Genomic DNA, 12868 nt, shown 5'->3' with positions numbered 1-12868 from the left:
TAGTTGGTCTTACCGTCTGCTACTGCATTTGCTTGTTTCTGACTAGATAACCATTATCAAGGTTTTTCAGATGAGCTCATGGTACAGTGAAGAACTCAGGCAAAAAAATTGCAGATGGCAAACTCGCCTCACCATCAGAAAACATAATTAGCACACTGCGTAATAAATCCTTTATTCCAAACCTGAGCAACTTTTAACACAATTATTAGGTACTACTATAAAATAAATGCTTCGCATGAAACATCATCAAATCACTGCCTATCAAATAGAGAGTTTCAAATGCCCCCGCAAGCCTAGTGTTCAACACTCGATAAAAAAAAAAAATCTAATAACTAATTAAGCTACATCCCTCAGCTAGAAATATTGCCAACACTCAGATCATTATTCAACGGTAGAACCTCTGTGGATAGCGGTCCATCATCCTCCCAGAAGGGCACTCAATTGCCCGGTGTCCTCGGCCCCCACAGTTGTGACAGATCATCAAGGGGCCCATGCAATCCCTGCTCATATGTCCATACTGGTGGCAGTTCCTGCATACAATGTCTTGGTAACCACCACTGCGCATACCTCCCCGATCTCCAAGCATGTTTGATTTTGGGCACTGCCTAGCTACATGCCCAGCAACATTGCACATGTTGCAAATAGGCTCATTGGGGCACTCACGTGCAAGGTGACCTGTTTTCCTACAGTTGTTGCATGCTTTGTCATTTGTACAGTCAGCTGCAATATGGCCCTGCTTATAGCAGTTGTTGCATAACCTCAAGTCCCCAGGTGGCATGGGTGGAGCTGTGCACTCTTTAGCTCGATGCCCAGCCTTTCCACAGGTGTGGCAGATTCCTTCATTTGGACAATTGCTGGCCATGTGCCCAGGTTCCCGACAGTTCCAGCATAAGGATTTTGTGGTGCATTCTGAAGCAATATGCCTGCCAGACATTTTTATGCATGGATTTACTGATTTAGTGAGCTAAGTAGTAACTGGAAGGTCAATTTCGTTTGTAAGGGAAACTAAAATCAAAACTGGAAATACCATCAACACTGGTGTACTTGCAGTGCTATGACCAAAACTTGAGATTTTTATGCATGGACTTAGTCAGCTTAGTAGTAATTGGAAGGTCCATTTGGTTTGCAAGGGAAACTAAAATCAAAACTGGAAATACCATTAACACTGGTGTACTTGCAGTGCTATGACCAAAACTTGAGATTTTTATGCATGGACTTAGTCAGCTTAGTAGTAATTGGAAGGTCCATTTGGTTTGCAAGGGAAACTAAAATCGAAACTGGAAATACCATTTAACACTGGTGTACTTGCAGTGCTATGACCAAAACTTGAGATTTCTCAGGACAATTTTCTCCAGTCAAACAAATAGCTTGCTTTCAAGTCCCTCACTTCCAGGATTTCAGTATCAGTACAAAGATAAAAGGCTAAAATAGTATTTTGGTAATGCCAAGATACAGCTAAAAAGGTGATGGAATGGATGCTAGACTACTATAATGACAAAACAAATGTTGCAGGTGCCAGCAGTAGAATCAAGTATCTTGTTCATATTTATGGGTGGACCAGGTGAGGAAAAAATAAATAGATTTGCATGGAAATAGGAGAAAAGGGAAGAAGTAAACCAAAAACAACATGGAAGAAGCTTCAAAGAAATTTTCAGAAATCACAATTCTACGTGTGATGCTTAGAAAATTTTTTCAAAACACAACAGGCCAAAGCCAAACATCCTTTAGTGGATAACCATAGATGTTGAGTTTGCAAAATGTCGTCGGGTGAAACATATATTCTTCCATTTACCCTGAAAGTAGAACAAGATTCCAACAATAGAGCCTATTATTCTAGAATGTCATTTAACCATGTGAGGTCAGGTAGATGTCGTAGTGGATCATTCTAGAATGTCATTTAGCCATGTGAGGTCGAGTAAATGTTGTAGTGGAGCCTATCATTATAGAATATCATTTAACCATGTGAGATTGAGTACATGTCATAAATTGTAAATCTAAACTAAGCCTGCACAGTTTTGCTCATGAATAAATGCAGATTTGCATTATGATGAACATAATGCTCCAATTCACAGTCTCTAGAATAAAAAATCATACCCGGGAAGGCCACAGTTGTGACAAATTGCCACATTGGGGCACTCTCTAGCATAATGACCTGGTCGTTTGCAGTTCTTGCACAGATTGCTTTGGCTGGTTGCAAAATCACAGAAAACTAAACTTTAGCAGAGTATAACAGCACAGAGAGCATTGAATTTATATAAGAAAAGGAATACGGGAATCAGTGATTCTTTAACAAGCCTTCACAAAAAGAGATATGCAGGCACAACATCAAGGAAATGAATAGGGCGGCGGACATCTATCATAAAGGAGCCCTTGTTTCTTCCACACAAACAAACAGCAGAGAGAAAGAGAGAGAGTTGATTCCATACTTCTCCACACAAATTGTTGTCTAACCAAATACCACAACAAAGAAGGAAATGGAACAGCACCCAATAGCACCACTTATCAAAAAATAAGTATGGCCACATCCTTATTCCATGAATGAAAGCTAGCATTCAATCACAATCTAGAAGAAGCAGCAGAAACACCAGTGTTGTGCATTTCTTTGACTTGGAACACAAAGCTGTTACAATTGCACAACCTGGCAATAGCAAAAATTTAAGAATCTCTCATCCCATAACCACAGATTTTCACTCTCCATGACACCATCAGATGAAATGAAATTCTTTACTAAACTCTAACACTGTTAGTTTGCTCATCTAGGCCACTTGCAAAGCACATAAAACGGAAAAGAAACTAAACAGAAACCTGTAACCCCGACGTGACTCTCGTCTGTAAGGTGCACCACGATAGGAAAAGCGATCAGAGCGGATCCTACGATCCATTGGGCTCCTGCTCCTGCTCCTGCTCCTGCTTTGGCTCCTAGTGTCAGAACTCATCTTCAAACTTACCCTTATTAACACCTACCAACACTGATCTGCAAAACAACACAACACCAACACCCACCGCTGCTGCCTCCTTCCTGTCCACATCAGAACCACACACCCATCATCATCCATTAACTCAAACCCAAACCCCTAACTACCCCTCCAAAACAAAAACACCAAATCCCAACAGTACAAAACAAAACGTTTTTCAACAAGCATCCATCCTACTAAGAGAACATAACAATGATACCACTCAACTCAGCACCAGGAACACGTAACCCCGTTCCTCAATTATATCCTTTGATTATAATTGTACATCTCTTGCAAACAATCACTGCCCCCAACAGAGTCAAATCTACATAATTATTAATGACACTACATAACTCCATCTTCTTCACTGATCATTCAAACCAAACCAGCCACTACAGAAAGAGGCAAATTAAAAGAACATGATACGAGGTGAGAAAAACTTCAGTTATTAATTAGTAAAATTTTCTCCCTGCAACAGAAGAAGTCCATCAATAATTAGGCAAACGTTCAAAAAATAGTTTCAAGAGGAGAGGGTGGGTATTTAAGCAAGCTGGCTATTTCTTTCTGTTACAGAATCAACCATATCTAGAGATACAATCCTGAACTAAGCTAACAGGTCCTGACCAATACTGCAAAAGAAGATTGCCAACAAGCGTTTGGAGCCTTTTCGTAGTTCTGTTGAGAGTTTCCAAAATTTTTGGGAAAAGGGCCAGAATCTAGATATATAAGCCCTCGGAAACCTCTGGCAAGAATTTTAACATTTGACCGTAATATACAACCACAATGCACAATATATAATTACATTTCCATTCCCTGCCTTCAAAAACGCTGCAGTTTGGTTCTGCCTCCCCGTCTCATCTGTAATATCGGAAAAGTAAAACTTTTTTACCTATTTTCCTAATCAACCTCTTCCACAAAGCATAACAGCGAACTAACAATTCATTCATCTCCTAATTGTTATCTAGACATCCAAAAGAGGACACATCCGGGTCAGTCTAACAAAATTATCTGGGTCATCTGAGTAATGGAAAGCCACTACAATTTACAGCCAAAAACCCATTTTAAACACAGTGTGAACATGAATACCAGAACTTTTAGACCTTAAATAAGATTACAATTCCAAGCAAAAATCACAGATTACCAAGCACAAAAGGCAAAAAAATAACACGAAAAACTCTAATGACAAGTTGTGAGATAAATTATACCAAAAACAAGAACCAGTTTTGCACCAAAATTTGAAACATATAAGATAGTTATCGCTAACCCTAATATTTTGAAATCAAATAATTTTTTTGAGAATTGAAGAGGCAAACCTGAAGCTAACAATACAGTAACAGGGTGAGGTGACCCAGTAAGAGAGAGAGGTGAAGTAACCAATAGCTGTACGAACCGAGAAAAGGAAGGGGTTCAATTTGGGGATTTTGGGAGGTCAGTAAGCTAGCGAGCGGCGAGTGCGTGTTTGTTTATCAAGGCCTAGGGCACGACTGGTGTCGCCTCTTATTTTAGAGAAGGTGTGAATGGGTTTTGAGGCCCACTAACCATGGTCAAATACAGCCCAGTCATGTATTAGATCCAGCCCATAAAAAAGCGGATGCTTCAAGAGGGCTCATAACCTATTTGTTTTTACGTTTCAAAAGACCTTTAAAAAAATATTTTTTTATTTTTCTTTACTTCAAATTATTATTTTTTATTTTTAGATCATTTTAATGTGCTGATATTAAAAATAATTTTTTTAAAAAAAACATTATTTTGATGCATTTCCAAACAAAAAGTATTTTAAAAAGTAACTGCTGTCACACTCTCAGACATCCCCTTGATTTAATAAAAAAGTGTTTTGTATTGGTGGTGGTCATGGTTAGCTTTTAAGATGTTTTTAGGAATGCGTTAACATCTAAAACACTTTCCAAGTTTAGTTTTTTGTTTTGTTATGAATATTTATTTAGCAAGATATATCTTTAAAAAAAATACAAAGAAGAGATTTGGACACCGTTTGTTTTTGTGGTGCAAAAAATATTTTGAAAAAAATTGATTTTTTTGCTTCAAAAAATATTTTTTAAAAAATAAAAATATTATTTTGATGCATTTCCAAACGAAACGCATATGACTGAGGTTATCAATCTCTCTACCTCTTATGTTGTTTGGACCGTGTTGGATTCTGTTTTTAGCCATAGATTGAAGACCCATAAAATTCATCTAAAGAACGATCTGTAACTTTTGAAACGAGGTACTCACAGTGTTACTGAGTACTCTCGCACTTTTAAGGTATTATGTGATCAACTGGCTACCATAGATCATCATGTTAATGGCACTGACATAATCTACTGGTACCTTCATGGTTTTGGTCCCGAGTTTGCTAATTTCTTTACTACTGAGCTCTCTTTTTCATCTGTTCCCCTATTTCATGATCTTGTTCCAAAGGCTAAAAGCTTAGAAATATTTCAAAAATCTCTTGAAGCACTTGTTGCTTCATCAGCTGCTTTTACTAACATTAAAGGCACCTTTAATACATTTCACAACAGAGGGAATCAGAAATCACATGGAAAAGGGAATTTTTTGATGTTGGTGGTGGCCAGGTCTGTGGAAATTACACTCCTCGTTGCCAAATCTATCACAATGAAGGACACATTATCAAGCGATGTCATGATCGATATGTAAGGACAGCTGATTCTCATGCTCACCTTGCTGAATCTTTTTTCTCAATGTTCCCTAGAAGGTACCAGTATTGACTAGTACACAAACATTAGAGCCTCTGCTTATATGACTTTCGATGCATCTCAGTCGAACAAGGTTGAACCATATAATGGTAAGGATTGTGTAATATTTGGTAATATAGTCTTTTTACCAATCACTCATATTAATACTTATTCTCCATCTAAAAATCTAAATCTATTGGATGTTTTAATTATCCCTTAACTCACCTAAAAAATTGTTATTTATCATCAAACTAACCTTTGATTATCCAATTTCTATTACTTTCATTGATAAGTCGTTTACCAAACAGAATCGCGTAACAGGAAAGGTGGTGGTAATCAGTTGCTGTGATGATAATCTCTATATGCTTAAGCATGGTCATTTAACGTTTCTTTCTACTTTTAAATATAATTCCTTTCTTATTTCCTATGATGTTTGTAAGCTAAACAAGACATTTTATGGCTTGAAGCAAGCCCCTTATGCTTGGTTTCACCGCTTTAGTTCCTTCTTACTTTATTTTGGTTTTTTCTGCAATCATAGTGATACATCATTTTTTGTCCTCACCAGATCTAACAATCTTATCTATTTATTACTCTATATTGATGATATTGTTGTGATAGACAATGATGATACCTTACTTCGAGATTTTATTTAGTGTTTTCATCGTGAACTTGTCACCAAAGACTTGGGCTATTTGAGTTATTTTATTGGTCTTGAGGTGTCTTTTTTTGCAACTTGACTCTTTTTAAGTCAAGCCAAATATGCTCATGATATTCTTGTCCATGCTTAACTCCTTGACAATAAGTTGGTGTCTATACCAATGGTTGTTTCTTAGCAGCTCACTAGTGATGGTGATTCCTTCTCTGATCCCACTTTGTATCACTCCATGGTGGGAGCATTGCAGTACTTGACTATAACTCGTCTTGATCTCATTTGTGTTGTAAATTTTGTAAGTCAATATATGCAATCTCTTACTGTAGATTTCTTCACTATATTAAGGGCACACTCCACTATGGGTTATATATATCTTTTTCTCCACCTTCAGGTATTCTTGCCTACTACAAAGTTGATCGGGCTGGTTGCCTTAACACCCGCTGCTCCACTTTTGGATATGTAATCTTTTTTGGTGAAAACCTTGTATAGTTAAGTGTTAAGAAACAACCCATTATTTCTCGTTTTAGTTGTGAATATGAGTATCAAGCATTGACTCACATGGCCTCTAAAGTTATTTGGCCCTCTCACCTTTTTCGATACCTTAAGATTTCTTTGAAACACCAATCTGTACTTCTCTGTGATTAAAAAAAATGCAATCTTTTTAACTCTCAATCTTGTTTCTCATATACTGTCTAAACATATTGATTCTAATTATCATTTTATTCATAAGCTAGCTACCTCTGGTGTTATTCATCCTCAATTTGTTTTGTCTTAGATACAGATTGTTGATGTGTTTACAAAGGGCTTCTCTTAATCTCTCTTTACTTTCTTTTGTTCTAAATTTCATGTTCGGGTCAATTTGACACTAAGCTTGCGGGGGGTGGGGGTGTTAAGGATACAAGAATATTACATCATAATTCATGTGATCCTCATTGATTGTAGAAAATATTATAAGAGATATCTTAAATAATTGCTTCTATATTTATTTGTCAAGTATACAACTGTAAATTCTACCATATCTGAATATTGTACTTTCCTACAAATAAGAAACATCACCATTACATGAAAAGCATGATGGTTTAATAGATTTTTTTTAGATATACTACCATTTATACAATGAAAGAAAAAACTAATTGTTCATTCTTGAAGGCATATGTTACAGTTACAAGTTACGAATTGACAATTAGGGCTAAGCTCATATTTAAAGTTCTTGAAATTGTCAGTGTTTTAGGTATCCATGACCCAACCACTGATAATTGTTGGCATAATATTTTTGTTGGAAATTGTGCAATGTATAATTCTCCCATAGAATAATGAAATTCGTTATGATAAGAAAAGGGAAAATGTATAAAAGAATTAACAAGTCTACCACATAATAGTTAATAAGTTGACAAATGTTAGCTGATATATTCATTTGATGATAACCTTAATATATTTACTAAGTGACAAGCACTAAATATATTAATTTGTAAATCACAATATCAACATCTTTAATTCCTGACATAGATGAATCTGGTAATGTATCTTATAATAATACTACATGCCCTGAAAAATACTATATGATAATACCATGCTTGTTGGTTAATAAAGTTATAATACATAATAATATCTTATTTTATTTATGGATGATTGATTTCTTTTTTTTATAGCATTGGTAAAGCAGTGGAATGTACCAAAAGAATTTTGGGAAAGTATCATAAAGGTTCCAGTAAGTTATCTCCTACCTCCAACCAAAAAGATCATGCTGACATCAAAGCACCCATCTAACTGTTAATTAATGCATCTAGAGAAAATGCATCGCCAATAACATATACAATAATCAAATATATAAAAACTAATCAAATCATTTTGATATGTTAATGTTAAAAATTATTTTATTATTTTAATGTATTTCCGAGTTAAAAATACTTTAAAAACAACTATAACCACACTTTCAAATACCCTAAAATACTTTTCATGAATCCCCATTCTGCTGATTTGCAGATATTCATCATAAATTACCCTTTTGTGACCATTTATATCTGGCCTAAGATGAAAGTTGTCATGTTTTGTCTCGAGCGCTGGTCTAATAAATGTATGGATTTAGAAAAGCTATTTGTGGGTACAGTCACCTGTCGTTGCTGGGTTTTTTTTTCCTGTCAAGAAATCATATGTTTCATAGTCCTTAGATCGGACCGAGTCTAAAGCTCGGGTTTTAGATTTTGACCAGGTTGTTCAGGTTAATTTTTTTAAAAAAATCAAAACGACGTCGTTTTAGTAAAAGAAAAAAAAACAAAGTCAACGGGTTGCAACCGGGTTTTTAACTGGCGCTTGCCGGGTCACACCGAGTTTTTTCTTCCCCTGTTTTTTCTTCAACCTGGCCCGGTTCCAGCCCCAGGTCGACCCGCCAGGCAAGACCGGGTTTTAAAAATATTAATTTCTAAAGTTTTGGGCTTCCTTATGTGCTTAAAAGCATGCATGAATAGCAAAAATTACTAGTAAATCTCATTTCATGTTAGTGCCAAATCTTGATTTAAACAGGTCGTGAATATTTAGAAAAAAAAATCTAAGTTTTGATTTTTAAAATTAATATTCAGAAGAATGTACGATTTTGAACATAAGATATGCTTTCAAAAAATGCTTAATATGAATTGACCACTGCGTGAACCTTATAGTTGAAAAGAAAAAGGAAAGAAAAGTAACCAATTTCACATTCAACGACACCATACTACAAAAACTTGCTTGCAGTAGTAACTTCCTCTCATGGTAATTTTGTTCGACCCTTGTCCTTTCAGCGAAATCTAATCACAATGCTAAGCAAGGTTGTTAAAATCGCGTTTTGACTCGTAAAATCGTACGATTTTACGAGTCAAAACATGTATTACGGGTTGAATCGCTTGAAAAAATCGAAAATGAGTAAAATCAGGTTGAAATCGAGTGAAATCGTAAAAATCGGATGAAATCGCGCAAAATCGCGATTTCAGGACCGATTTTACGATTTTGACAAAATGAGGCCCTGAAACAAAATCTTCCCCTCTTGGACAGCTGTCAGATGCTTTGGTAAGAGCAAAAGCTTCAAATAACAGCAGATTCCTGCATCTATGCACCACGTCGGATCATAATATTTTTTTAATGTCATTTTCTATCAATGCTTTGCAGACCAGTCAAACTCAAACTACAATATGTACATCAACAGCAACTTATCTTAACTAGCACGTGCACGAGAGGAAACACCCCTCAACATCCCATTTTTATACAAAAACAACTCAAGGCAAACGGGTTTTTTTCCCCAGAAAAATCTAGCGATTTTATTGCTGCTCGAGGCATATAACTTTAGAAAGTACGGTGTTTTTACTGTATACTAGGAGGTATTAAGAGGAGAAACAACAATGTTTTAATATTACTTTTTAATATTATGATAGATTGTTGTTTAGAAAATCGTGTTTGCAATTTAAAAAAAAATATTTTCATTAAAATGATTAAGAGATGCATTAATAAGAAAATAAAGTTTAGATTAAAGAAATATATTTTATCTACATATTTCAAATGCCTTGAATTTAAAAAAAAATCTTTATTTTATTTAAAGCATGAATTTTTTTTATGTATTTTAAAATTCCTTACGATTTTATGATTTTACGATCTGTTTTTACGATCTGAGTTTGTAAACGACTTTCCGTGCCATGTTAAAATCACGATTTTAACAACCTTGATGCTAAGCACTCGTTCAGATTTTGTCAAGTCGTCATTTTGTTTTCTCTGCATTGCAATTTGGTACGATTTACTCTTCCAATAAACAATGCGCTGGTTTTTAAATGGAGATAAGGGTAAATTTTGAAATTTCTTGAAATTCTTTTTTTTAATTGTTTTAATATACTAATATAAAAAAATATTATTTTAATATACTTTTAAATAAATAAAATATTTTAAAAAACAACGCTTATATATTCGCAACCATCCTATTAACGAGGAAAAGAGGAAGAAGCGAGAAAATACTCAGCAGCGCGAGCACCTCCCCCAGTAGGCAAAAGCTCGTGACAAGGGGATAAGAATCTGAATAATACAGACAAGCCCTCCTGCTCCTTGTCTCCCGGCTTTTCAACATGCTCGGAATCCTCAGCCTCTCAAATTATTGCATCCATCGCGATTCAAAACACTACCACTGCCTCTCAACTTGCGTGTGCACACAGGCAAATATGGCCACGACCCATGTTTGGTTTCTCTCTTCTTACTTAGAGTTTGTTTGGCAGTATGATTGCGGGTGTTTTTTAAATAACTTTTCATGCTAAAATGCATATCAATAATATTTTTTTTATTTTTTAAAAATTATTTTTGACATCAGCACATCAAAATGATCCAAAAAATACAAATCATATTACATTTTAGCAAAAAAAAAAAAATCAAATTTTTTTGAAACGCAGGTTGAACCGCGTTCCCAAATGTTACTTTAATAAGTTCCAAGAAAACAATATGTTAGTTAATTTTAGAGTTATTAAAAGTTTACGTACTTATTAATTTTAAAATTTATAGGATTAGTTAAGCCATGTGTAAATTAATTTAAACAGTTATATTAATTAAAAAATAAAAATTACAGGAAAACTAGTGCATTAATCTCAAAACTGTTTCCTGTCAAACGCCTTAAAGTTTTAGATTTTTCACTAACTTATGCTTCCCTGTCATTGAAATTGGGTTTGCTTGTCGTTTGTCATAAGGTACAGCACGATATTGTTGCTTTCCACTTACCATTTTGAGGACACCATCTAAATGGTTCCCTTCTAAGTATACACTAACTTTGGCTATTTAATCCGTGAAACGTTGCGGGCTGTAATTTTTTTTATATATAAAAAATATTAATAATAATGAGAAGAGAAATTAAAAAAATTAAGAGTGAGATATAAATTAAGATATTTAATTATATAAAATAAGAAATTTATCCGTTTATGTTTGTTGAATTTGTTTATTTAAATTAATAAAAAATAATATAAATAAAAAACAAATAGAATTGATTGAATAAACCTATACCCTAGAAAATATATTACACAAGGCCAAATATAACATAAATATTATTTAAAAATAATTTTTTTATTTTGAAAAATAAATTCATTTGTTTAAAACCAAAAACAAATCATGGATGAATTAGAATAATATTTTCAAAATCAAATACAAACAATTTTTTTAAAAAAACTTTTATTCAAAAAAAGCTTGCAAAACCTGTGATTTAGGTCATAAGACTGTGATAAACTTCTAGAAAATAAATTGAAGATAGCCACAAAAATAATCTGTAAAAAAAAACTAATATAGAACGTTAAGATAACAAAAGAAAATGAGAAGAAAAAAAGATATTGAACGATATTAACTTTTTAAACACATGGCATGAGTCATTAAACGAGAAGCACTATAAATGAAAAAAATTACGAAGTTCAATCCCCAACAAATTAAAAGTCAAAGGAATGAAACCATGAAAAAAATCAGCAACACAAAAGAATCTAAAAACTATATAATTAAAAGAATAAGGATGAAAATAAAAATAAAAAAATAAATTAGAGGGAAAACAAAAAACTACAATCAAAGGGTTACTGGATTGATTGAAAAATAACTTTAACAAAATAAAAAAAAATCAAGAGAATTAAGGTCAAATTAAAAAAAAAACAACATAAACTTTGATTGGAGGATGAAATTGAAAGCCACCAGAACTTTAGTAATAGGTTTGGGGGGAGGAATTAAAAATCAAAAAAATAAGGACTGAAATGAAAAAAATAATAGATAAGAAATTATAATTGAAAAACTAAATTGAAAATAAATAAAACTTTTATAAAAAAAATAGGAACGAAATAAAAAATTAAAAAAATGAGAATTGAAATTGAAATACTAAGAATAAAAATGACAATTGTGCACCTTTTCTACCATGAGAGAGAGAGAGAAAAAAAAAACCCGGAGACACTCTGATAATCATATGTCATCATGCGCCGCGTTACAAGAAAGATGACACAATGATACTTTAAAAAAGATAGTGAAATATCATGTTAGACCGCTGGATGACATTGCAAGCGTCATCCAAATAACTTTAAAAATTAAAAAAATAATGTGAAAACACCAAAGCATCCTAAACACATACCTTAATTATTGTAAGATCAAATGCGTATTTTTACTCTAAACTAAAAAGGTAAAAACCAAAAAACCCATTGGCTAGTAGCTCTATAATTTTTTAACCTTAAGGTAAAAAAAAGTTTTTTTATTATTTTAAAGTTTATGAAAAGATAAATTAAAAAAAAAACATACATGATCAAATGGTTTTATATTTTGTTAAACTTAGGGGTAAAAGCTTATTTTACTACAAAAAAAATTGAAATAAATAAATAAATTCCCAAATAAACTTTTAATAATCAAGAATTTATATATAAAAAACCAAACTACCCTCGGTACAAAACCTCCCATTTTCTTAACTGAATAATATAACGATGATTTTATTTTAGCAATCTTAGTACTTTGTTTAATGATAAAGTGAAAAACTCACGTACATATTTTTCCTGTGAATATTCAATTATATGGAAGATAAGTCCAATATTCTATTATATAGACCAACAGAATCATAA

The 12868-nt window shown here is 33.5% G+C and overlaps 1 protein-coding gene across 2 annotated transcripts; it reads right to left on the bottom strand.

The window, feature by feature from the left end:
• Positions 1 to 147: 147 nt before the first annotated feature.
• Positions 148 to 4435, bottom strand: LOC133699567 (zinc finger protein GIS2-like). 2 transcript variants are annotated; one of them, XM_062122863.1, is made up of 5 exons: positions 4268 to 4435; positions 3757 to 3812; positions 2806 to 3019; positions 2095 to 2187; positions 148 to 923 (listed from the first exon to the last, which is right to left on the bottom strand). In XM_062122863.1, the coding sequence occupies exons 3-5, from the start codon at positions 2934 to 2936 to the stop codon at positions 386 to 388; spliced, it is 762 nt and encodes a 253-aa protein (XP_061978847.1). In that variant the 5' UTR covers positions 2937 to 3019; positions 3757 to 3812; positions 4268 to 4435; the 3' UTR covers positions 148 to 385. The 2 variants fall into 2 exon arrangements, with proteins under 2 accessions (XP_061978847.1, XP_061978846.1); XM_062122862.1 differs by lacking the exon at positions 3757 to 3812.
• Positions 4436 to 12868: the final 8433 nt, after the last annotated feature.

The sequence above is a fragment of the Populus nigra genome, chromosome 7 (assembly GCF_951802175.1).
Source record: "Populus nigra chromosome 7, ddPopNigr1.1, whole genome shotgun sequence".
NCBI classification, from domain to species: Eukaryota; Viridiplantae; Streptophyta; class Magnoliopsida; order Malpighiales; family Salicaceae; genus Populus; species Populus nigra.
The sequence above is the reverse complement of the archived record's forward strand: the minus strand, read 5'-3'. Positions and strand labels throughout refer to the sequence as shown.

Coding starts and splice junctions, on each gene's coding strand:
- LOC133699567 (XM_062122863.1), bottom strand. CDS start 2,936: ATGAGTTCTGACACTAGGAGCCAAAGCAGGAGCAGGAGCAGGAGCAGG. Junction 2,188..2,805: donor GAGTCACGTCGGGGTTACAG/GTTTCTGTTTAG, acceptor TTTTGCAACCAG/CCAAAGCAATCTGTGCAAGA. Junction 924..2,094: donor CACAACTGTGGCCTTCCCGG/GTATGATTTTTT, acceptor AATGTCTGGCAG/GCATATTGCTTCAGAATGCA.